Source organism: Osmia lignaria, chromosome 1 (genome assembly GCF_051020975.1).
Source record: "Osmia lignaria lignaria isolate PbOS001 chromosome 1, iyOsmLign1, whole genome shotgun sequence".
NCBI lineage: Eukaryota > Metazoa > Arthropoda > Insecta > Hymenoptera > Megachilidae > Osmia > Osmia lignaria.
Window position 1 is genome coordinate 10,812,447 of NC_135032.1, and position 27,548 is coordinate 10,839,994.

The 27,548-nt window shown below is 37.9% G+C and overlaps 2 protein-coding genes across 3 annotated transcripts in view; one reads left to right on the forward strand and one right to left on the reverse strand.

The window, feature by feature from the left end:
• The window catches only part of qin (tudor domain-containing protein qin), a 161,143-nt gene that overhangs the window by 92,444 nt on the left and 41,151 nt on the right, over positions 1-27,548 (reverse strand). The window lies entirely within an intron of this gene.
• Positions 26,820-27,548, forward strand: part of LOC117606054 (uncharacterized) — a 40,084-nt gene continuing 39,355 nt past the window's right edge. Inside the window, exon 1 of the mRNA XM_034328033.2 lies at positions 26,820-26,998. Coding sequence (XP_034183924.2) covers positions 26,944-26,998 — 55 coding nt within the window. The 5' untranslated portion in view covers positions 26,820-26,943. The remainder of the gene's footprint in view (positions 26,999-27,548) is intronic.

The following is a 27,548-nucleotide window of genomic DNA, read 5'->3' on the forward strand; positions in this document are numbered from 1 at the left end:
ACATAACGCGTTCGATCCAGTTCGATCGATCAGAATCCCACGTGGCAGGTGAGATTACGTGGCTTCTCCCGTTCACCAAGCGTTCACTTAAGCGGCAAGATGCAAAAGTGGCTGGTGGAAAGAGAGGTGGGTCGTAGCCGGCGCACGAGCGAGAACGATTAAGCTAGTTCGCGGCACAAATGGAGGAACGAAAGGCGGGTAGAAAGGATCGTGGTGAGTTGGAAAAGGGACCGTAGTATCTTGGTCAAGAGTAACGAAATAACCGATCCTTTTGTTCCCGGGATAAAAGGAACGATTGTGTGAGAAGCTGATGGCGAGGCACCACTCGTAAAGGGACTTGTTCTACCAGCCAGCTTTAAAAAATGTGACAACCTCAAGGGAGAATCGTTGATGGAATATTTTTTAAACTTCTTTAGAGATTCATAAATACGACGAATATTCAATAATTTTGAAGATTGTAATATTGGAAAAATATATATAGAAAAACAATTAATAAAAATGTAGCTGCCTGGTTCTTGCATCCAACCTTTAATTATTAAAATATTTATTTAGATTGTCAGGAATGATACTATGAGGGTTAACAACTGGAAATGATATTGACGGTAGCCTTTAAGGGTTAATTCATAAATCATCGATGATACAGTAACAATTTGCATAAGAATAAATGATAGAAAGAAACGAGAGCTGGTCAAGTTAGCCCAGTACTCCGCCGCACATTTATCGGCGGCAATTACGAGCGCGAATTTAATAAGTGAATTCATCTGCCACGCTCGTACAACATTAACGTAATTACACGGATAATGAGGAGCGAATTGCCGAGGTACGGTTAAAAATTCCAGTGAAACTTGCAGAACGAACCTTTGTGAGTGAATGAAATTGAAGGCGGTATTGTTAACAAATTGCCATTCAATTATTTCTAGAAACTGACTAACTCAATATCAGTTATGTATTCTTTAAATGAGAAAATAAATTGAAAAATGTATGACTTTTAAAAACTAATATATTTTAATTATCACCTCTATTAAATCCCAATCATTTTTCCAATGCATTGAATAATTTCAAGGATCGTTGATCTGAAATACCAATCGAAGGGATATGAAATCCTACGATGATCGAATTGCTTGAAAATTTGCAACAGAGAATATTGAATGTCCCTGATCGAGAGGGGAGCGTCGCGACGCATCGCGTCACGGTCCAAAGCAACATCAAATAGAAGGTTGCTCTATTAAAAATCGACCGAAACGGGGCGAGGGGTTATGATCGGGTGTTTTAATCGATGCGCATTTCAAACCTCAAATTCAGCGTATGCCTCTGTAAACTTATATCGTCGCGTTCACAGTGAAATAACAGTACTTTTTCCGCGGCTGGATGCCGACCCGGCCTGAAATACAGTTGCACGGAAAATCGCGGATAAACTTTTGCTAGGGGATCCTCCCGCGATTTCACAGGGGTGAACGTAAAAGCTGTTACGCTCCCTCTCTCCTGTTTTCTTCTATTTTTTTTTCCTTTTTTTATTTTTGTTTTCACAGTGAAACTAAACGGAGATTCTTTCTCGCTGAGATGGTTTAACGTTGTTACGTGAAAATTGGAGGATCTAAAGTGATACCGAGATTATTACAATGTTTCTGAATTTTTTCATTATTTCTCCAGTGATACATTTTTAATTTTGGAAAAATAAATTATAATATAGAAAGAGAATATCAGATTTCTAACATTCAATTTTTGTCATCTTATATGCAACAACCTGATACAATAATTATCCCAATATCATAATAAACATTTTTAAATCATTCGATATGTTTATAAATGATCATAAACTTCCGTATTTAGCTGATCTTAAAATAGTACTGGTCAGAATGAAATAGAATATCAAAGTAACTCGATACAAGTCTCTATATGTAAAAGGTTAATTCACAATGGCAGTAGACGTTTGATTAATTGTAAGATCGAAGGAAAAGTAAAAGAGTATGTAGTTTCACGAAATCTTTGATAGTTTCAGGATTCTGTGATGATCTTACGATGCTTCCATGGCGGTGCTTACTTACGTCGATTTATCATTTATGGAACTTCTAACTCAGTGGATCTTTTACCAACTACTCTCCTCGAATTCTTTACACTTTCTACCCAATCTCTTAAAAGCTTCTGATCGTTGTGTCCTAAGTTTTGTGTGTGGACGATGACCTAATCAATGAATGAATGGTCGCAGAGTTTCCTAGGGAAAGTTTTTCAAAAGGAAACCTTTGCCGATCTTGTAATCAATCTGTATGAGAGTAAGATCAGGTTCGATGTTGCGTCGGTCACTGATGGTATATTATTCTATTTTTTAATTATTTATTTTTAAATTCTCCAATTTGGTTATACTCTGCATGAAATTTTACCACCTTTGCAATTTTATATTCCTTCTTTTACCTAACAGAAAATTATACACTGATAATAAGCTTTCAAGTTTCCCAAATACGTTCCAAAACGACTGTTTAATTACGCTCGCGTCTAGAAAGAATAACTGTACCTCAAAGGGTTAATTATTATTTCGCTAGCCAGGCAAGGGAGGTTTATATTCAACGATTCGGCTGTACAGTTTCAACTATGCCAACATGAATATTTGGCGAGGTGTCGCCTGTAAATGGGCTGCATAATTATGGATCACGAGATTGCCGGGAAACATCGCGTCCAACACGAGGGCTTTACATATTTTACAGCCGTTTATATTTCTCTAAAAGCGGCGCAAAAGGGTTGATTAAAAAGCGACGAACACGCTGCAATTCGCCTACAAAGCTCGTTTAGGTTGGAAAAGGATTCCCTTTGTGGGTTATTGTCGGCTGGATCGAAATTCGTCGGTTTTAAAAAGCTTCATGTTTTTGGGAGGAGGTTGTCGATTAAACCATCCTTTGCTTGATACTGGGTCAATTTGGCACGTTTGCTTTGATGATTCACTATCGTCGAATCATCGCGTATACCTCTATTGCAATAATGATTTTTTATAAAACTATTCTACATATATTCCATTTTTTTAATTATTATAAATTAAAATTTATAAATTTCCTTTTGGTTTATGAAATTCTTTCATCATCAAATTATTGTAAATTAAAATGTTTTAATTATCTTTTCCTTATGAAATCTTTCCATCATTTCTATATTATATAAATCCATTCTTTTTTAAAATTTTATTTTATCACTGTGCAAACACAATTTCTTTGATAAATGAATAAAAAATAATTTTTCAAATCAACCAGCGCAATATTTATACTTTTGTTTACATATCGTTTAATATTTTGCTGGAAAAATGTACATGCATAATAAAACTTTTATCGCGGATAAAAAATGTCCACGTCGCTCGTTGAGGATTAAAAAATTGTGGAACGAGCACGTCGGACGATTCATTGTGTTTTCGAATCGTTTAAAGTTCGACGCTTGTTGGATGCAACCGATCGATGTACAACGTTTCGTTGAACATCGTGTGCGTGGCTGTTAGACACTAGGTGGGATGTAATTTCGCGCGATTATTGCGGTTAACTTCACGAGATAGCTTGGTGTTCTGCTCGTATTACACTATCCAATATCCTGCACGTGTGAATACTTGCTTCTATGCCCGTACAACGGTGCTCTTAATCGCTAATCGCTCGCTTGATGCTCGCGTGCACCAGCTTTTAACGCTAACGTCGTGTGTCGCGTTATTTTTCGCACCATTAGCTGCGTGCATTTCAGCGATGTAGCGTTGGGTTTAGTGTCAGACTTGGGATTCACAAGAGCTCAACACTGACTTCAGATTTAGATAAATATAAGTAGGAGATGAGAAAGTTAATAGTAGGTGGATGTTAAGTTTCTAATACTAATTTACTGGAAATTTATTGCTGCTAAGGAAAATCAATTAAAACGAGAAAAGTGAACAATAAATAGAAAAATACAACTGTAACTGTAAAGAAAGATACGTTTACGTAAATTTGATATTTAGGATAATTTATTAGAGGAGACAGAGACAATCTTATAGTATTTGAACGGTTGAAAAGCATCGAATTCTGGGTCTAAGAGAAACTTTAATAAATTAACCATAATTCATTTTCCTCCGCAAGATTCTCGAGGAAACTCCAGCTGGAGATCATAAATTCTATTGAAATATCGTCATGACCACAGAGAACACACAATTCATTTAAAACTCTTCAAGTAATACGAGTTTTCTATTAAAATAGAAATATATACTGGATAGTTTTTAAGTATCCGCATCAAAATTTTAATTTGAACCTATATACTGGAGGTCATCAAACGAAATTGCATTAAAAAGAAATATAAAAATCAAAGGATTAAACTGGAATTTATATTTCGACTCAAAACAGCTGTAATTCTGAATTCTTCTTCCAGACAATGAAGAGTGAAATCGAAATAAAGAAAAATGACGAATCACTAGGGAAATAGTGAGAACGAACGCTTACGGATAACAAAGCCATAAATCCCTTTAGCGATGTGCACGGTTTCAACAGGAAATGCTAGTAATGCGCGCACTGGGGCCGAATACTTTGAGAGGGAAAGACAAACTCGAAAACGACCATTAGTCGACTAGTCGGATAGGCAAATAAACGCGTTTGCCTGCTGGCTAAGTCGCATAATAGAGTACGATGTTTACAAGTGGATGTGGCTTCGAAAAAAAATTTAAAAAAAATAAAAATGAACGATAACAATTTAGTTTGAAAAGGAAAATTTCGGCCGACTTAAAAAGAGACATCAAAACTTTGGATTTTACTTTGGTGTAAAATCTAAAACAAATAGGTTTACTAAAAATTTTGTGATAAGTAATAAATATTTTCCTGGCAACTTGGCCGTAGATAAAATTTAATCAATTCTTTTCTTTTTAAAAAAGTCCAATTACAGAAAGTTGAGGCTAGAGCGAAACGAATCTATTTTGTAAGCCGGTAGACATCTGCGTCCTATGATTTCAGTTTGCAGAGAAGGAAACTATTGGATCAGTGGAATTTCATCCTGCATGTTGTCCACCGATTGGAATCTTTTGATCGCTTCCATCTCGTCGAATTGAACACTCTCGATCGAATTTAATTTACACATCTACCTGTAACTCTGTCGGACGTCTCGTTTGTTCATTTCTTTTTTCACTCTGTCCTCTTTCACGCATTTCTACCGACCGAATTGATTCTTCAATTTAAGCATTGCCTTCTCTGATCGATTAAGATCAATCGAATATAAAATACTTATTTAATTTATCAATTATCAGTCATCTATTTTCATTCAATTATTGATTCTATTTTTATTTCAATATAAGAATATTTTTCAAAATTATTAATTATTAATATTATTGAATATTTTTATAGTGAACTAGCTGCGAAATAATCCATCATTTATTACTTAAAAATAATCGGATTAGAAACTTTCAAATCTAATCACTTAAAATCCCCTGCGAACAACAAAATTCCTATCTAAGATTCACGAGTTACTCTCCTTTCTTAGAGAGATTATGTCATTTAATAAATCACCATTGTCACCAGTGTTCGCAGACTAGGGAAAAATCTGCAACAGAGGATTATCGAATATCTCTGGGCATCTGGTAATATTTTTAACCAGTGGAGCAGACGATGGCTTATTATTGATCGAGTTGATCGAAGTAACGTCCTTAACTCGACGTGCACGACAGGTTACGCATATCGAATGGTAATGTCGTTGACAGACGTGTCTCGTGGAGAAAAAATATCGCGACTAATGAAGAAACCGATGATTAAGGGATCCTTTGCCAACTTATTAACCGACTTTCGCTCCACAGACTATTTGTAACGATCCAATTCTGTCCCAGTCATTTTCTATTAAAAATATTGATGAAACGTTTATATAATAATTTTTTCTAATCCTTTGAATCGATATTCTATAAGTATCATTTTGTCATGAAATCATGCCAGTATAATCTAAAACAATTTTATATGCAAAGTATTCTAGGGAAGTGTTAACATGAAGCCAATCACTCAATTACTTTATAGAATGTTTTTCAAATTTATGCAGGTTGGATGCAATCAAATGATGAAATTAATCTGGGTTGTAAAACGTTAATAAGAGCACACACCGATTCTTGCGCAAGGTAGAAACGTTTCACGATCGCTCCCTTCGTTTCTGCAACGTTCTCCAATGTTATTTATTGCGGTGGTATCGCGTGATACCGAAAGTACCACGGGCGATCGTGATGTAAATGCTGCTTTGATTTCGTAGCTATTGCGTGAACGAAATACGTTCAAACAGACCGTGATTTATTTCTTTTCAAACTGTGAATTAATAACGAGAGCACCGTTCCGGAATCTTCTCGTTACTGTCAAGAGATTGCTCAAAATGTTGCGTAGCTTTCAGACCAATCAAATGAATGTTAGACAGAATTAGATGGATGAGAGTAACGCAATGGTCGATTACTTTATGCAATTTGTGGTATTGATAATTTCCATGAAAATTCATATTAGAGGAGTGCTTGTAAAAATTTATATTTAGTCATTTAGACAGTAGACTCTTGTTATATTGCCACTTGAGCAATTTGACCCTCACAAGTCTACCACTCTTTCACAATTATATTCCAGGAAAATGATATAATTTTAACATCTTCCTCCTCTAAATGAGAGCTTGGAAGATCCAAAAATTGTCCATTTCTATAGCCCCCTCTGTGGCAATATAACGAGAGTCTACTGTAATACTATCTATCAATGTCCATATCAATTTTCCTCCACCACTAATTTTTACAATATTTTCCCAGAAACCTGCTACTATAAATTTACCTCAATGAATATGATTATTTATTCCATTTTCAGTTGCACGCGTTATCCATAACTGTAGCCAAGAAACGAATCTTAAAAAGGAAAAATTTTACTACGGATTTATTACCACGAATACGAGCTCCCTGTTACGACACGAAACGAAGACAGTAGAATAGAATAGGAGAACGTAGAGCATTCTAAACGTGCAAAATAATGCTGTTCCTGACAGCGGGTACGCAGCGAGTAACCGTGCGGCAAGTTTTAACGCAGTCATCCCTTTTTCTTGACGCGGCCGACAGTAAAGCTGGCTCCGGCTAGGATCCAGTTAAATTACACCGATCTTTTATTGCGACACGTTTATACGTCGCTGCGGCGAAGGTGTATCGTTACCGGAAACTCGATGGTCGGTACCACCGAGCCATATTCCGCCTCGTTCGAACTACAGATTCGTCGCGGATTGTAAACAAAAATACGATCCTGCCACCTGTACGCGAGGCTCGTATAAGGGGTGCTTTTTTAATGCTTTATGCTGAGTTTCATCAATAATTGTTCCATCTCGCATTACTGCCTTTTTATATCCACAGAATTACGACACAGGCTAAAAATTTTGAGAATTCCCAGCTGAAAGCTTCGGTTAGAGATGCAACCATAACTATGCAAAAATAATTAATTTCTGTTAATTTTTTTCCTCCCACACTGACTTGGATTGCAATTAAAATTAGGGGAAACATAGCATTTTTCTTGCAGCTGCGACAAAGTATTGACACGTTATTTCTCAAAATTTCCAGAGTAACCGTAGCAGTAAAAAGCAAGCCCCGTATACGTCAGCTCGTGAATCGGCGCTCGGGTGGTCGTGTGTCAGGGATGGCGCAAACGTAGAACCGTGCACCGAGGGGGGGAGAGATGCGCTTTAGACGGAATTGCAGGGAGCGCCTCAGCCATTAACTTTGATGCGCTTATAAAACGCAGTAGGTTTGAGCGAGTAACGTCGACACGGTGCGGATGCCACGTATCGCGGGACGGGAAACGTGTATGCATGCAACGGGGAGTATAGAGTTTCCAAATTTAATAGCCTTGTGTGTCGAGCAGGACGCAGGAATGAGGAATGGGTACACACCGAGGGTAGTGGGGTGGCTCTCGACCATAAATACGCTAGCTGGTTGATTATATGGAGCCCCATGCCAAATCGACCGCCCGTCCCACACATTTCCACCACCTTTCGACCATCTACTCTCACGCGGCCAACCCCCGCGTCTATCCTGCCACCCTTGCCGCGTGGCCACGTTTTATCCTCCTTTCTATCTCGTCCACGTTGCGACTCGTGCCAGATCTCCGCTTCTCTTCGATTCTATTCTCGCCTTTCGTTGTGTAGATACGTCTCATCGACGCGTATCTTCGTGCATCAGTCCGGGCTACACGTTGGCCCGATTAGTTTCAATTTCTACCCCTGTGCTTGAAACTTACGAGCCTAATTACCTCGTGCAATCTAGCTCTGGATGATTCCGCAGACTACGGGATCAGAGATTCAAATTTTTGCTGAGAAATTTCTTGGAATAATATTTCTTAAAATTAAATTTTTCGATGGAATCTTCTTATTTTTATCAACCCTTTGCAGAAGATCGACGAATTTGTAATAATCGAAAGGAATTGGTGAAAAAGTCTATCGATAGACTTCCGGTAGATGAAGTGTTAAGGATGCTCCGTCTCGAAAGGGTTAAAATATAAATAGTTTGGTAGACATCAGGCTGGAACTCGATCGTTTCAATAGAGCCACCGTGAACGATGATTAACCTCAGATATAAAGGACTATTTCGTCGAGTCTCACACACGAGAATCCACGTTAAGATCCGCGGGGTTAACCGTTTCTATTGCAGTTAACTCGAGCGATGACGAGCGTGCATTTCACAGCATAGCCCGGGGCATTCATAATCGAGTCGACGCGGCTGGTTTTTGGAGCGCGTTTGTACGTTCGAGCGCATCGTTAATCGACTATGCGCAATTATTTACAATATCCTGGAGATTCAATATTAATCAAAGGGCTAACGACTGTCATTTCGTATTCCCGTTAATCGTAAATTCACCGACACCCCCCCCTCTGGCCCTCCGTTATTATCCACAATGAGTTTCGCGATTCTGTCAGCCGGAGGATTTACTTTGACACATCAGACAGAGGATGGTGTAACGTATGAGCGAATAAAAATGACAAATTGATACGGGGGAGGCTTTTTTACTTCCAATTGACAATTTTTGTCGAGTGGAATAGTGTGCGTTATTTTCCAACAACTAATTCGATAGTTAACCTTTCGATGGCGGACCATGGAGAGAGCCCGAATTTTAATTTACATCGTATCGAAAAACAATTGCTACAATAAATGTTAATAATACAAATATTTCAAGTCTGGTAAAAAAATAGATTACGTTTAAAATACCTACAGAGGTTTGAATAAATAACAAGAGGTATAACTAACAATTCAAAAAAAATATACACACCCAAACACGCGTCCACTGTATCATATTTTATTTACGATTCTAGTACGTGACGAGCATATGGAAAAGCGAAAACTTTAAATCTCTCATGAAATTTTGAACAGTGTCCTCCCTATGTACATTCAATGCATTATTAAACACCATGTTTCCCAACTATGTGCAAAATTAGAGTCGAATTAACGTCCTGTCCTCCACCCTCATAATTCAATTAAATTAATATTATACCCCGTGTAATAATCTCTGAGAATTGCACCCGTATATCAACAGTCTGATGTTTTAAAAATTCTCTGACGATGGTCGCGTAAATTCAAAAAAATATCGCGTTTCGAAGTACTGAAAAATTTCCAGAGAAAAATAATAGGTACTGTTATGGAAATAGTGATCGCACGGTGTGAAGTATCGAGTGGACGAAACAACGAGGAACGGGGTGATACAGAAGTTACAACAACTGGAGGGCGGAAGTGACAGGGTACATGACTGGTAAACGATGTTGCTCGCAGCCACTTGTGGCGCACGTAACATGCACGTGAGCGGGTGCAGGGGTCGCGTGTTGCATTCTATAGCGAGAAACGGGGTGAAGAGCACGATTACACGAATCGTGGTTGTATAGAGGCCGAAAGCGTGCTGGCTTGCCAAGCAACAGTGTGCTCTTTCCCTTTCTGTGGTGCTGTCTACACGGCCGACAGTTTATTTTCATTCAGGAATCTCTTCGGTGGTGTTATTTTTTTTTTTTCTACAGTGAAACGCCACTTGTGAAGTTTATATTTTTATCCCTAACAATTTTCAAAATTGTAAGCTTTGAGAGTTCTCTTTATATAGAGATGTCAGATAGAAATATTCACATCATCATTTTCCCTGGGGAAGCTTACCATGTTCGATATTGTGCACATGCAATTTCATCTATGATAATAATAATAGTAATAGAGGATTAATGTTTCATTTTCTGTGCAGTAATATTGCATAATAATATTATGTTATTATGAAATGATGTTAAAATGAAATATTAAATCATCCAAAAATACGAATTAAACCATTACTGCACTTATACCCTGATATGCAACTGCACAATTGCATCTCACTTTTCATACAGTCCACCTATTTTTAAATAATCAATATTGTATCCTATCTATAAATAAAAATAACAGCAATATAACAATTCAATTTGAAAATCAATCACAAATCAATCGAAATGGTATAAAACGAACGATGGCAATTTGGAACAAAGTTAACCGTAGCGGTGATTAACAGAAGGTAATTACACGATTGACGTAGCAAGCGCTAAATGCAACCAGTACTCTGTTAAGTTCGTTAGTGTAATTAGCGTTCGCCTGAGCCGAGGCCATGGCTCACCGTTCCCTAGGTAGACACGTAACCTTCTTAGGTGATTAGGATTCGATATAATCCCACGTAAGTCTCTTTTGTGATGGCGCCGTGAGAAAGGCGGGGTTAGACTGTTGGATGCTAGTAGAGAAGGTCGTCGAACGAGTTAATATGTCATGGCTATAAATCAAAGGAAAACCTGCCGACAACACGGTACGAGACTTTCTGTACTAGCAACGTCAGACAGATTTATCTGATACCGTGACAACAACACTGGAATCTGGGTATTTAGAAAGTGGAAGCAAACGATTTCAGTGAAAATCCATGGAATTATTTCGATGAAAGTTTCTGGATAACGATCCTACCAAAATGGATCATCGTACCAGAAGAATTAATGACACGTTAAATTGCTCGTTTGATTTTATTTTTATTTTGCATGAGAATTTTTATTTTAATTTCATTGTTTATTCATGACAGACACACTGGTGTAAATTGGAATTTTCAATTTTTAAATATTTAAATAAAATCTATGTTTTTTTATATCAAATTTCCTCGACATTTTTAAACATTCCAAATTTTCTAATATTTTCTAAAATTTTTTAATTTCTTAAATCCGGATTTACTTGGGATAATTTTTACAAATAGATAAAAAGCAAAAAATTTAGCGGAATGGAAAAAACGAGGTAGAAAATATTGGCAGGCGAGAACTGCATCGCGCTATTAGCGGAATATTTCTCGCCGGTTTGGACACCGATGGAAACCGGGCATAATATCGCGAAAAAGAACGGCACAATCAAATATATAAAATCACTCGAATAATTGATTCCAGTTTAATGCGTCGCATTAACGGAATTGTAAATTTCAGCTTTGTGAGTGGAGAGAGAGACAACGGGCAAAGGGTTAAATCGTAATTAGCGGATGGCAAAACCGGACAGATATACGCGTAGAATTCTAACGACGTGCAATCCCATAAAAGCGTTACCCTCCCTTTTCGACCCCGGTGCACCCTCCGACACCCATCGCGAACGCGATTTTGCCCGCTGTAAAAGAGTTTCTCGTGGTTTTTATTCAAATTATTGCCTCGAGTGAAAGGCGCCGCAGAGTTTTTCCCCTCGTCTTTATCACGCGAAATAACGCCGGATAATCGAACGATCGTTGCTCGAAAATCCGGAATAAAGTACTAGATAATACGGAGAATCTGTGCAAAGGGAGAAAAAAAGATTCTTTAAACTGAACGTAAAGAAATGAACTATTAATGTACTTATTTGATTTCAAGAAGAAATAGTTAATTCATATCCAATTTAATATACAAACGTACAGAAGCATCTTTTAATAAAGATGAAAGAATATTGAAAGGGTTGAAAAAAAATATGAAGATTGCAAATTTATCAGCCGACTCAATAATCTCTCCAGTTCATTTCACCGAATGATCCGTAGTGCATTAATTAAACCATAAAGTATCATTTGTTGATCGTCCCGATGGAAACAGATGAGAGTCATCGAGTATCCACGAGTGATCGAAGGTTTAAATCTCCAAATGAGTACGAGTAACATAAAAAGGCAACGGGAGAGGCCCGTCGACAAGAGGGAGACGACCAATCGATCCGTCACTTGTAATCAATTAAAAGCCAATAAACCAGACGCTGATTGGGCTGCGTGCACGAGAGCGAAAACCAGGACAATAATAGCGAGTCATTAACAGCTGCACAAGCTGTGTTTCTATGGGAACTCGTCGTTCGACGACTACGCTCGATTTCGAGTTCAGCTTTGCAAAAGCTCGACGTCAGCCAGCGCGGTGTCCCCGCTCCGCGAGCAGACTTGTAATGACGCTTGGTACGCGCGCGCCAATTCCTCGAGGAGGAAACACCTCGTTGACCCCGTCTCGACTTCTCCGCGAGCTCGCGATGGATGGGATTGATCGAAAATATCGAAAAACACGCACCGTCGCGCGTGAATCGAGAAAAAAAAAGGGTTGCCGGGAGAGAAGAAAAACAGAAGACGTGAGGGAGGTGACTGTGCAAAGCGAGAGGGTGTGTTTGGATTTCAATTACCGTAGGTTACGGAAAACTGGCGCGACTCTCGTTAAAAGCGACGACAAGCTCCCTCGATGGATGGATTTCTTTCATTTTCCCTTCGTCGATTCGAGATTCATCATCGGGCTGCGTGAGAAAAAGAAAAGGAAAAAAAAAAAAATTAAATAAAAATTCACGCGTGCTCGCGCCGCTAATTGCGGCCAAATAACGCGCGCGATCGAGCATCCTCTTTCCTCGTTTAACGCCCGCCACTTCAAAGACGCGATTAATTCCCGCGAACGAACACCCTGAAAAACTCGCTGTTCCAATGTGTATCGTTTCATTTTTTATTCTTTTCCGCTTTATTTTAATCGTTTCTTTCTTCCTACCAGTAGCTGCAACGGGATTGGATATACGTATGAAAGAAAAAAGGAAAAAAAAAAAATTAAAATGCAACGCGGTATCGTAAAACTGCTTTGAGAGTATTTCGGACCTTTTAACTCTGGAATATCGTCGCATCGCGTGCGGTGAATCCGAAACGCGATTGAAACCCGGATACAAACGATTGTTTGTGCAAAGGTAAGCTGAAAGGGACGAGATGATCTTCCTTTTTTCGATCGTACGCGATTTCATCTGTGTAACGGTGGTTTTGGTGTAAACTAGTGGCTTTTAACAATCCGCAAAAGTAATAGATTTTTACTTTTTTTCACAGTTCTGTCCGGGGATGAAAAATCATGCTTTTCAAAATATTTTTATTTCCTTTGAGAGCACTTTGTAATTCAGATTTACTTTTTAAAAATTACCCGTTCCTAGGTGTTAGAGAGCGAAAATAATATGAAATACAAAATTAAATTAAAATTGAGTCTCTCCCCATTAAAGAAAATTTTTCCTAAAGACCTGATTTCCTCAATTAAAAATTTACTGCAGTATTTCTCATCAGCCTTAGATTCTGTAAAATCATTTTACAGAAAAAAAAACCTATTTAATTTACCTCAAATCTAGCCCAAACCCATTAAAGAAAATACCTCCCTCGCGACCCCTCAATCTGCGCCCTGCACCCTCAACCCCGTTTCAAAAAATTACCTACCCCAACTCATTAAAGAGACACTCCACTCTGCACCCTTCGATTCTCCAAAAACATATCACACTTCCCAAAAAAAAAAAAAAAAAAATTCATCTAAAAATTCAACTTAAACCCCAATCATCCGTACCGCAACGCATAGGTGTCACTTGCGATCGATTTGAAAATTTCAATAACGCTCACTTCCGTCTGATTCTCGGTCCCGATCCCCTTTCTGGTCCTTTGTGTTCCAGTGTTTGCGCAGAGAGGAGATCTATCTCTGCCGCGGGTGAGTACGAACGTCCGCCATTTCGCGGTGCAGTAGGAAGCGTGTGCGTGTCGAGTGCGACGAAGAGAGTTGGGGAGGGTGCGATAAAGCGAGAGGGTTTTGAAACGGTCGAGAGGTGTAAAGGGTGGGCGGGGTGTAGCGGGGATTTAAACGGCAAATTCAGAACACCACCGCCACCCTTCTCCGTACCATCCGCTCCTCTTTATCGCCACCTTTATCCGTTCCCCTTCTATCCCTCTCCGTCGGTTGCTATTCAACCACCCCCACGGCCACCCTTTCCTTCTTTCGCCCGTCCCCCCGGTGTCTTCGTCGCTCGAGTTTTACGTCAGCCGATATATGCACGCGAGTTTATGCCGAGAGAGCCGGTAATTCCGGCAGTTTCGCGCGAGCCAAGCAACACAGAGACCCCGTGAAAGAGGAAGAAGGAATCGTCGAGGGTGACAGATGTACCGGAAGATGGGGTACGAAAGAGAAGGATAAGAGGATCCGTAGAGAGAGAGATATATGTATCTGCCCGAGGAATTTCAGAAGCGTCACTCGCGGAGAGAACGTAACTCCGTGGCCGTTTCGAAGGAAATTTAAGTTTTCATGGGATCGAGGCAGCGACTACCTAGGGTACCGCCTCCTATGTAAACGGTCGTTCGTATGCGCGTGAAACGAGCAGATGGATGTGCACAAACAGGGTTCAACATAGTGTACGCGATGCCTTGAGAAGAATGAGAGACTGCTGGGCGGGCTGCAGCGGTTATTAAAAATTAGTATCGTCTGGCCGAGGCGTACCGCAAAAATTCTCTGTTTGTTCCTATTTGAATAATGTCCCTGGCTCGAGCGATGTCTGTCTGGATGCTGCTGCTTCAAGGAAATAACTGAACGCGCCGCCCGGTCAGCTACGAAAACGAGCGGGAAAAAATGGATGCTTCTCCTTTTGGGAGAATCATACCGCGTTTTTAGGCAGCTGAAATTTAAGGAGATGGAGATGAGGAAGTTGATCCTGGGGGGATAATTATCTTAGGTGTTAATTTGATTCTTTGTAATTATTAAAATAAAAATAACTACATTTTCAATTTCAAATATATAAATTGTAAAGTATCTTAAGGAATGTATTTTTAAATGGGCCGGTAATAAAAGTTTCAACTGATAATTTCGATGTCTTGTTACCCTCCAAGGGTAGCTTGTTAGTCGTACACGAGGATGAAAGAAACGTGCAAAGAAAGAGAAACATACGAGAAGAACCCGTTGAAAGGTCTGTCGCCTACAATTGCTCGTAACGAAACTTTTAATTACATTTATCCTTTGGAGATGACGTGTACTCCTGTTTTTACCCTTCGAATATTTCTTTCTTTCTTCGCTCGAAATCCTTGATTCTCAATTACACGAGAACGCGCGTGTTGTTTGGTTTCTTTCACAATTAGACGGGGTGCAAGGCGAAAGCCAGATGCCTCTATGTCGATGAAATCATTTCTTAATTTAACCTTTCAATCCTTTTAGTTCTCAAAACATTATTTAAAATTCGTTTTCTAATTAAAAGAATTTCTAAATATTAGCCGAATATAAAAATAATTTAATTAGGATACAATTAAATAAGTTTCAATAAAATCCTTTTAATTTCTTATAAAAATAATATTATGTAACTTGTAGAAGAATAAAAAATATTTTATAAAATGCCTTTGCAAGTGGAGTTTGAACCCAGTAGGTACTTTAATCACTCCTACAATAGATTACTGTAAATGTCTCCCCTGGGGAACAACAGCAACGTATTTATTCTGTTGTTTCGTTTTTTAAACTTCATAATTTTTTACTCGTTACGCTGTATTACGTAGCCGGTGGTTTTATCGGTTGATGTTTATTATTCAATAAGAAAGTTCAGAAACAGTTGTGCACTTTATTCCTCTGTGAAACTGCCTGTCAATATTTTACCCCTTAAGCGACCCTATGATACTCCATTTCCACCCTCAATAACTTAGAACTGTAACAGATGGTATAAGTCTGAAACCATATTTTGAAGAAGACAATTTTTTTATAAAATGACGCAGCTCGATTTTGATCGACTCTCAAACACCTTCGAGGGCATTAATTATGCATCTCATCGCGGACTAATTCGAGGCGACTGAAAGATCCTCTGCAAGCTAGCGTTTTTCCGCGAAAGGTCGTACGAAGATTACAACGACAGAGAGCGAGAGAATAATGACAGGTCGGATGCAAAATAGCCAGACCATCCACCGGTATGCACCTGTAATTTAGAGTTTACGATCGCCATAACCGAGACTACTAGTGCTTTTGGCAATGTGTCCCGACACTGAGAAAACCTTCCATCCCCTTCACCCTATTCCATCTTAACGTTGTTTTAGTTATCGCTGTTGGTGTACTACCGTTTCTATCTACCTGATTCTATTGATCCATGAGAAATGAGGTTGATGAAGCAGAACAGACGTCGCAATTTCAAATTTTCCTACCAGTAAAAGAAGGCATTGATGCAATTTTATTTTATAAACAGAGAAACTCAAGGAATTTGAAAAATTTGATAATTTTAGTGCTAATATAATTGAAAATAATTTCTTAAATATTTCTTTAAGCATCCCCAAACATTTTTATCTATATGCACTGAATCCAACAAATTTGAAAGCCGGAACAAACGGAAGATGAAAGAAAAATCGGTCCATCCAAAACGTTCTCGCCGAATCCACGTACAGACTATGTTGATCTAATAACGTCGGTGGTCGAGGATACGTGCTGTGCGAAGAGGAAATTTGAAATTAATGTACGCCGGCTACGTGGGCCCCGGTGAAATTAGTAAATAAACGCTGGCGAAAAGACGAAAGGCCACTGAAATTTTCATCGAACCGAGCGGCAACCGTGTGCCGAGTAGCCGCCGCTGCCCCAAGAGGATTTCGTTAATCCTAAGATGCGTTATAAACCGATTTGCATCGCGCCAAGCGGAATCGGAAAACGAAGTTTCCTTCGGCATCGAACGGCCTCTGGGAGGAGCTTTGCTCGGACAACCTCGACTGTAAAACGTTCGCCAAGCTATGGGAATACGGATAGTGTTTCTTTTGGTAACAGGTGGTAGAGGGAAAAAAGCCATTTTGCGTAAAAAATTATGAATGAAGTCTGTTTACGATGAAGGCTAAAGGCTTTCTCTAAAATAAAAATATGAAAATGTCTCTACACGTAGATAGCCACTCAGATGGTGTTTAAAAAAATCCTTTTTACCATCATTTCAAACACCTGATAAGAATATTTTTAATTAAATAAGTAGAAGAATTTCTAAATCGGTTCCTTTGGAAATTCAAATTTCCCAAATATGGATTATTTAACAAAACAAAAGGAAACAACATAGGGAGTGAAGAAGTCTGGTTGTAGCGAATGAAATCGAGGAAATTCGAAGCGTAGCCGATTATTATAGCGGCTCGATCCGCTTTCAGTGAAATTCATGTAAATTTCAGCAAGATTTTCAAGCGAACATTTCGCGCGGCACACATGACGCGATACTATTGCTGCGAGAAAATCCGCTCGTCGCTGGTAGATAATTCGCTGATGGCTAATGGCCGTCCAACCGAAGCGGTGTACGTGCAACGCGAATTTAATTCGGTGTACCTGAATATTGGCGCACTCGACGAGAAAGCGACAATATCGAGCCTCGCTTCTCGAGGCTACCCCCAAAGTGTTAGCCGACTTGATAAATAAATCAATAATTCTCTCTTAAACATTTATACAAATCTATTAGAAGAACCATTATATTAAGAAATATAGTGATCCCCTAAATATTTTGAAACATGTACTTAGATTTATGATACTATTATCAAAAAATAATTTTTAATTAAAAGTTGCTCTAAGAAAAAATTAGATTCATTTTACTAATTTTTAAATAATTTATTACATTTCAATTTTGTATAGTTTAGACCGATTTTACTACCCTCAAAAATTTGTCACCCTTTACAAATGCACCTATTGATCCATCGATCATTTAACTCATTCCAATCAAGAATTAAAGAAACTTCTGCTATTTTTGCACCAAATTTTGCGTTATAACTTAAAAGCTAAAGTGAACCTATCCCTTCCGAGTATCCATGTCCTATTCAGAGCAGACATTAATATCAGAAACAAAAGAAACTTTCCCAAGTCCGGGACACAATCTGCGATATTATACATTAGAATAATTTGGCTTACGAGCAGTGGCTCGACTATAACTTAAAAGCTGAATAGTAGGAGCCCGTTGTAAGTTTCGCCGCAGCGATCGTTAGCAGCATGAACAAAAGTAACTTTTAGCGAATGCCGAGCGCAACCGGCCGATATTATTCCCGTAATCCCCAATAACACCGAAGGCTGCTTCCATTCCGTCGGTTTAAACGAATTAAATTACTGGCGTCGTTTCGTCGATCGCGTAGGAAAAACGCGCAAACGGGGGCGAAGGGTGTACACGGACGAAACGAAAATTCCGTTCGCGAGAAACGCCGCGGTGTTCTTAACGAGCGAAACACGCGATCGATCATGCACACGAATAATCAGATTATACGGACATCAATGTGTAATAATACGAACGAACGAACGCGCAGGATTAATGAGCGTTAAACGAGAACCGAAGGGAGAATGATATGCGAACAGCTGGAAAACGAATTCACGATCAACTTCGGCCGTTCCATTAAACGGTATCTATCCACGTTATTAACCATCAATATTTGCGAAATAGTTGACGCGAAATTTCGACGACCACCGCCTCGTGCGCCGATACGAGATTGATTTTCTTCGATGCTCGTTAATTTCAATATTCGAACAGATTGGATGAGAGTTTTCCAAAAAAATATTCCGTTCCATCGATGGACCATGTTTCATGGGGATTTTAATCCTAAGGTGTTAAAGAGTTTCATTTATATAATTTTGTTGACGATTTTATGGATAAGTGAAAACAGTTCTTCTGGTGAACAGCCAAGCTTTTTTCTCATACCTTTGGAATTTTATTCCGTGCCGATGTTTCAATGTTTTGCTTTCACGAGCAGATACATCGAATCCAGTCTCGGCATCCTTTCACTTTCTTAAAGGAAGTAATAGCCGATCGAATACAGTACTCCGTATCCGCGTACCCAACGAATACCGATTATATCTACCATAAGTAGATCGATTGCAGTCATTATTGCCTTATTAATAGCAATAAAGGTTCATTTAGATCCTATTTCGAATACTTTAATGAAACTCAAGGATTCTTAAATTTCACAACTCACATATGTAATTAACAGTATTCCCTCGAACCACAAAGGGTTAATTTTCTATTTTAGATTTGAATTTGAAATAAATTAAACTTGAATAAACTTTACCAAAGAAAATTATTTCTGAATCTAGAATTTACCTTAGATATTTTCTTAACACTTACATTACTCTTTAAATTTTGCAACAAATAAAAAAAAAATTAACACAATTTACATCTACACATTAGAATCACGTCTACCTTTCCAACAGCAAGGATCAGCGAACCTGAAGTCATCATGAACGAAGTTAAGTCACGTTTGAAACGCATCAGGTGGATAATAAAATCATCATTCTTCGATACGTAGCGGTAAATCGCTTTACAAGAAGATCCAGGGAATCACATGGGGCGTGATAACATTACTTTCCAACGAATCAGGACAATGAAGCTAATTTATTCGTACGTATACACGGAGGATAGTGAGGCAACGTTGCACGTGCAGTTGCAGCTAAATAGCCCCTGTTTCTGTCGCGAATAAGAGGCACCACCATCCTCCTATATAAAGCATATATTCAAACGTGGAAGACATAATTCGAACAGTCGCACCGCGGGTGTCGAACGAGATACACAAACGAGACATTTCGCGTAACGAACCCTTCTCTCGACATTTCTCTTTTCAATCTTTTCAATTCAATTGCTACGCAACTGAATGAGTTACACGGGGAGGTACAGGAGTTGACCCTACCTTAATGCGCTATTAATGTTTCTATGGTGAATAGAAGATCTTTTTATAAATTTACTGAGGTAAAGTATTAACACTTGGAATATTGGATAGTTAGCATAATTAATATAGTTAATACTTGGAAATGTCCCATGTTAGGGTCATTAGAAAAATATTAGTTTGAATAGTATTACTATTATGGTGATAATATAATATAGCAAATTGAAAATTTGCAAATTATTAAGCTTTGCGTAATGTAAGCCAGGAAATAAAACATTTATATTCCCAATAATCAGAGCTCCATGTTGCCCATTTTCACCGCGTTAATCCACGAGTTGTAATTCAACAAGTAAACGATTTTAGCAAAGAAGCGAAGAAGTAAATTCGTGTACTGAAAAGCAGTTGCTCGAAAATGTAATCAGACGACGGGCAAACACGTGAAAGTATGAAATTCGCTCGGTTTCTTGGACCGTGTATCAAAGGAACGTCGTGATGAATAGGAAATACCGGTGGTTCCGGCTTCTTGGTGGAGGAATCGTTTCGATACGATTTCTCGGTTAACGGTACACGTTAGTGGTATTCTATCACCGACAAGGTTTCCCGCGAAGAAATAAACCTCGATAGACTCTGCGTGTACCGTTGAAATTGGCAAAATAGCTGCTCTTTCGTGAACGTCCTCGTTCGCAGGGCTTCGACACACACGATATTTCCACAAGAAATTCCTACATGCAAACCATTTTTCATTTGGCAAATTTTATTTCGAATTTTCGATAGTCATTTACAGTCTTAAGAAATTGACTAGTGCAAAATTTTGCAATTCTATAAAATTTAGAAGAATTAAAAATGCAAATTTGTGTACTGCACTGCACTTGCACTTGCACTTGCACTTGCACTGTACTGCAGGAAATTCTTATTGGAATAATTTTTCAATTATTACACAACAAATTTTTATAAAATCCTACAAAATTACTAAGCTTTCCTTGACAATCTTTAACCTTCTAAATAGCAATTAATTTCTGCCCACATCAAATCCCACCCACAATTAGATCACAGATTAAAATCTGCCAAAATAAATAGGATTTCTTTTATTATAAAATAAAACAGATTATCTGTCATTCAGAATTGTAAATGTAAAATAAAAATCAACACGTCATCTGTTATTCAGAAATTTATGGTCTCCTTAGTGGGCAACTTGTACACTGGAAACCAATGTATGGTGAACTGGTACCAAAACTGGGTTACTTTCACCGTTCTTCAAATTTTAATTATGTGCTTTTCAAGGCCGCGATGGATGCTCCATTGAACGACTCAACGATCGAATTCCATGGCTTTCTATCCACCGTAACAAGCCCGAGTATATGCGATTCAACCGGAACAACACTCTCGACATCCGGCTACTCCCTGCCTCTCTATATGCACCTTCAGGACGTTCTCGTCGAACAACGAACAATGGTGGCCACTTTCGAATAGAAAACATCTTCCCATGCTCGATTCAATAGGGATCATAAGTGCAACAATGAAATTGGTCGGAAGGTATGAAACTTGTTACGTTCACGGTGACCCATATCGGGGACCTTATTAAATTTCTTACGTAAAATTTGCTGCCACGTCGTTGAGAAAATTTTTATCGAGAGTTTCAGAATATTTTAAAAGCGTAAGATGAATTTTGAAAGAAAATATTCAGAAAAGGGTTAAAATTCTGCCTTTAACAGATCCTGTGGGTTATCAGTGACCCGTGAAAAATTCAAGGCGTTAAATAATTTTTAGAATTTTTAGAAATTATTATTCACTAGTAAATTGAAAGGAAGTTAAATAATCGTTTCTTTGATGATCGAAAATGACTTGCATTCACAAATGCACGCGATGCAACGAGAATTGCAATGCAAAAAAATGCACTTCACATCGTAAGTGGTTACACATTGTGATTCAATCATTATGCAACACGTACGATCGAATTGGTGAAATTTTATTTCTTTTTTCCTTCGTCAATGTACATATTCATATTATCATACATGGATTTCTGTTAAGCCGCATGTTTATTGAATCTTGTTTAAGCAACTCAATAATTGCAGTCGTATTTGCATTTTGCATATTGCTTTTTGTTCGGAACGAAACGATGATCGTGCTCGACGTTGTTGCAAATTTTATTTCTTCCTTGTTCCAATTAATTCACAAGCCAAATTTCACGTGGCCGGCCAATGCAATAAACGAGAAATGCATAAATTATTAGTCTGTTTATCTACACGAATGAATAATTATACGTGCATCGATAAATTTGTATCCCGATTATAGAGAAAAAATGAACGAACAATTAACTGAACTTGCAAATATTTCTCATTTTTAGGTATCATTAATTATTATTATTTTACTAAATTTCTAAGGATATTTGCAAAAAAGCCCATTTCTTGAACTAAAGAAGATTAGTAACAGCGAAATGAGCACCAATTACCAGGGAAAGGGTTGAAAAGAAGTGTTATTAGATTTCTTGTCCCCTTTGTTATTTTTTGTAAAATGTGACATGGTATGTATGTTTTCTATGGGATATACAAGCAGTGACATTTGTATAATTCACAATATCGACGACAAATAAATAATCCCTGCGGCGTATCATAAATAGTTGCTAGCCAGCAATGCTTTTTTCCACCTCCCCCACCAGCTTTCATTACGAATGGAAATTTTTCGCGCTCTCGCGTTTCATCCAGGATATCCCTGCCGAAAAAATAGCAACGATAACGAACATATCAGCGGTCGTGAGCAGTAATTGTCGCCCCGCGAAACTGTTGCGCGAAAGCTTTTTTCGCGTTCATTCTCGGCCATTTCGCCGACTAATATTCCGTTTTCCCTACCAAGTCCCTCGTCATTATGACGTGTTTCTACTGTGCGCTACATTTCCCGGAAGTTGGTGCCGTGGAATTCGATGAAACAATTTGCCGGCGAATCTTCCAACGCCGATTTGTCCTTTGTAATGCGAAAAAAATAAAAAATACTGCGTTTTCCTTGATATTTGTTTCATTGCAATATTGCGTATCACTGATAAATGAATAATAAATTATTAGAAGTGTGCGAAAATGAGCTTTAGGGAGAGCGAAGAGGTGTTGATCCACCTACGAGAAACAAGTTGAGGGAGTACCTCTGTCTAAGAACTCTTTCCGCTAGAGTTTCAGTACATTTCCGAAATCAAAGTCTCTAGAATTGCAGACGGCGAGGATATATTATTAAGTATTCACCGAATGGAGACGAATTACTGAAAGCTGTCGCGTGGAATTCGAAACTTTTCTCATGAAACAAGTTTGAGACGTCGAACGGGGGAAAATGAGGGATTTCGACGTTGAATTTCTTAGATCTTTGATGTACCCAAGGATCTTAATTATCACCTTTTTCAGTTACCCTTCATCAAATATTCGGTCAATTAAGAGTGATAATTACATTGATCTTTTTTTATCAATAACAAAGATATTAATATTTATATAAATTTGCAATCAGACTTCACAAACCTCCATAAATCTTATAAATTCGTAATTCTGCTTCCTCCGAATAAATCTATGAACCCAAATCGTTAATGGATTTTTTACGAGAATTACAGAGGATATTTTCAATCAATTACCGAAGACGATTTGTTGATTTACCAAGGATCAAAGAATTGGCAGCATTCGCCGAAAGCTCGACTCGTGCGATAATTTACTTTACACCGATTCTTTGAACGCGTATGAAAATTCATTATGCTATTAGTCGGTAATCGGCTTTTCAGAATTCCCGGTTTTGATCCGATTACGTAGCGATTATACTGCTCTTTTTTTTTTCATACGACGGTCCATCGAGAGGAAAAGATAAAAATTCATTCGGACGAGAGAAAAACCTAGCCATTTTCTTCGCGTTATCAATATTATAACAGTGTTTTCCCGTGTTACCCCTCGATTGCACGAATATTCCACACTCGATGGAAATGGTCGTTATAATACTCGTTCTAGTGGATACTCCATAAAAGATGATTCCACATGAATTAAAAAAAAGGAGGAAGTAAATAAATAAACGTAAAACGTAGATTGAGTCTCGTTTTCAAACGATGTAGGTTCAAAGTATTGGATCGTTAATTTCAAATGAAATTTTATTGAATAACTAATCAAAGGTGTCCAGCAATAATTTCAAAATTATAATTCTAATTTATAATACAATAATAGTAATAATAATATTACTATTTATTATTTTTTAAATAACTAATGTCCTTTTAAAAAATATTGCAAATTTAATAACAACGACCAGTGCCATCGAAATACCTTGTTTGTCGAATGATTATTACATCGACCACTCATCGATTATTACATTTAATCGTGTCAATTATTGAACAGTATTTGCTTTCGTCGATAGAATGGTAATGAAGGGACTGAAAAGCTGAGCGTTTAATGAATCGGTTGAATTGCAAGCTCCATGCAAATTTGCATGCGATGTAAACAAATGATGCAGTTATTTTCGTCGTACAACGTGTCGTGACTTGCATCGCAAAAAAGGGAGCTTGTGTGCCTATTGGAGGAAAATTATCGATGCAAATATTGCACGTAACCCATTTCGAAATGTCAAACTAGCACACTTGAACTGCAATTTTGCATCTTCAAATACAGAAAACGTTACAGAATCTTTCATGCAATTCTACGAAAACCTACCGGAACTGCTGCCAAACCAAATTCAATTTCGCTTGGAAACGATGTCTCTTTCAAAAAATGAAAATAAAAAAGAGGAAAAGGAAAAGTTAAGAGATGCGCGTTCGTTTGAAACGTTGCTAGAGTGTTCGTTTCGCGGCTCTTTGAACCGCGCTAATGCACGGATAAGTAAATAAACGAACAAGCAAAAAAGAAAAAAAGAAGAGGGAGAGAAAAAAAAGGAGGAAGAAACGGTTGAAGGGTACAACCGGTTTAATTAAAACCGTGTAATTAATCGTAATTATGCTAGTAGTTCTCTTTTCGAGTCAAGCTGACACGTTTTGCAAGACGCGGCTCAATGGATAAACGAATCAACGCTCAACACCGGGAATAAAGATGATGAGCCGACGCTGGAAACGGGGACTGTACAAGACACTCGACGTTCTGTTTGTTTCCAAGTGCTGAATGTTAACTTAATATTACGTGTTAAATTAACGAAGTCAAACGCTTCTATTCGAGATTTTTTCGTCGACGTTTCCGCGAAGCGTTCGCAGTCATTCGTACGTAAAACTGTTGCAGAATTACAGACTTTTATTTGATAATTAAAAAAGAATTTTGATAAGGACGATTAAAAGCAGTAAAGTTAATTAGAAAGACTAAATTATTTTTTAATTTCAGATACCCGGAAATTTATTCGGATATTAGGATAATTTTCCAATGGTAATCTAAATTCTAAAAAGGAATATTTTGAAATTTAGAAGATAGTTCATAAGTTACTTCTATAATTATATGCAGCACAGTGACGCACGCGGAATTCCTAATTTCTAATTAGTTTCTTGGAACGTGTGAATTACTTCTAAGCTTAGAAGCAGTTCTTCATAAATGACTGAAAGTGGTTGGATCACTTTCGAATCCAGTGACTTTCAAAAGAACAAACATAATTTAAGTCTTATACCGCTTTTAATTGTCTATTAGACGGTCCAGTAATAAACTACTTTTCTCATAACAAAAAAAAATACACATTTGCATATAGACAGAGGTTGTTAAGGAAGGGATGCAAGATCTAAGATGCTACAAGGTAGGAGGAAAATTAATTGTTTGAAAAGTGAATGCTAAGAAGGTTTCCAATTACTCACGCGTTAACTGCAACGATTACGCTCTGTTTATTACTTGATATGGTACGTACCTGAAACATAAAAGGTTTGGTTTGTTGTTAATTTTAATTTAAAAAAAAATCATAGACAAGAAAATGAATTGAGCAATTATATTGTAAAATAAATTGCAAGCATAAAAATATTAAATGTGAAGGAAGAAATAATAAAATTAAATTAAATGTAAATTTAAATTCTTTGCATTAAGAACTTTAACAATTGAAAAAAATTCTAAGAAAATTAAATTAGTTTAAATATGTAAATTGGAAAGTCATATGGACAATAGTAGAAAGTAAATCATACATGTAACATTGAACATAACTAAAGGTAATTTGAATCGGTATTATTACAGTACGAAACGGAACCTGTGTTTCAATATGCGAATGGAAATTCGATAGCGGTATACTTATGCAACGTTTGAAAGTTATCGTTGGTAGAAAAATAACGTCACATAAAAGAAGCAACAAAGACATTGCATTGGAAGGGCTTCTACGAAGAAAGGATATCTGGTGGTAACATTCGCCTTGGACTGTTCCAGCTTTTCAAGTTGAAATTCCTTTGTACTCTATTGAAACTCTAAACCGATTGAAAATTGTTTATTCTTCTTACAAATATTCACAGAAAACAATAATAACTCAAAGGGTAATTCATGAGATAGTAGAGATCAAAGTGAAGAAGTAAAAACCACTTGAAATATCTAGTATGCACCAAAGTGCATCAAATGCATTAAGTGCATCCAAAATTTTAACCTGCAGTATGTACCTTTTAATCCAACTCTAATCATCCATAAATCCTCAGAAACCACCCTTTCTCCCCATTTATTCATCCTCCATACCTAATTTCAAATTCTGATCCCATAATTATAAAAAAAATGATTTTATCTCTTAATAAATGAGAATATTGACCCAACCATTCATTCATTCATTCATAAAACCAAGAACTATTTCCTGTTGGTTCCTCATTACATCATTCTTTTTTCTAAAAGACCCATAAATCCGTCCACGTGTTTAGCATCCTTCTTCGGAATTCATGAGAATGCAGACACCTGATCACCTCGAAGGTGTTCACAGGTCTGAGCTAAGGATGTAAGCGCGCCTCCACCTTTTCCTTCTTCCCACCACTGTCCTTTGGTAAGGAGACCGGTAGCAGCGTAGACTGAAAACCAGCTACATCAGCGTGGCATAAGCAAAAGTCGACGAACGTACGATTCGTTCTGCTCCAAGTGTCGGGAATACTAGCGGCGTTGTGCCAACGAAAACCGACAGTTTCCGCGTGGACTTGGTAGTAACGGGGTCTTTCGCGTCTCGACGCGGCTAGCAGGTACGCGTTGCGAGTGTTCTATTCTGTGTCACGAGGAAAATGCGGTCACCCAGTGTCCCCGTGTGCTTTGTTTACGTTCTACTGAGTGCTCTGGGTGAGTAGACGTGCGAATGAAAATCGTTTTTTACCTGTGCTTTAAATAGCACTGGGTGTACAAGTGAGCTAAACTGGTGTTCTGGATTAGAGTGTGATGATTATGATGTTCTTGGGAATAGGAATCTAAGTAATTGGAAGCTGGAATTGAAATGTTAAGTGGCACTTATTCATGTCATGATTACATACTTCATAGGATTTATGGATCTTGCAATTTCAGATTTCTTTTTAGATTGATGGGAAAATTATTATTCTATATTAGATAATTAGGCTCTTCCAGGGTTTTCCCAAATTAAAGGGTTAATGATGTATGCTCCCAACTCCTACACTTACTTCTAACCAAGTGAAACCCACATTGCACCAAAGTGTGCACCCTAGCTTTCCTTTGGCTAAGGTTAAGGGTAAAAGTAGGTGAAGAAGCCTCCAACCACTAGGTCTTGAACTCAAGACCTACCTTCCTGCATCCCTTGATCCAGAAATACCTAAAGTGCACCCAAGGGTATCGACACCTTATTAAATATTCCTTAACCTGACCGTGATCCTGAGTTTAA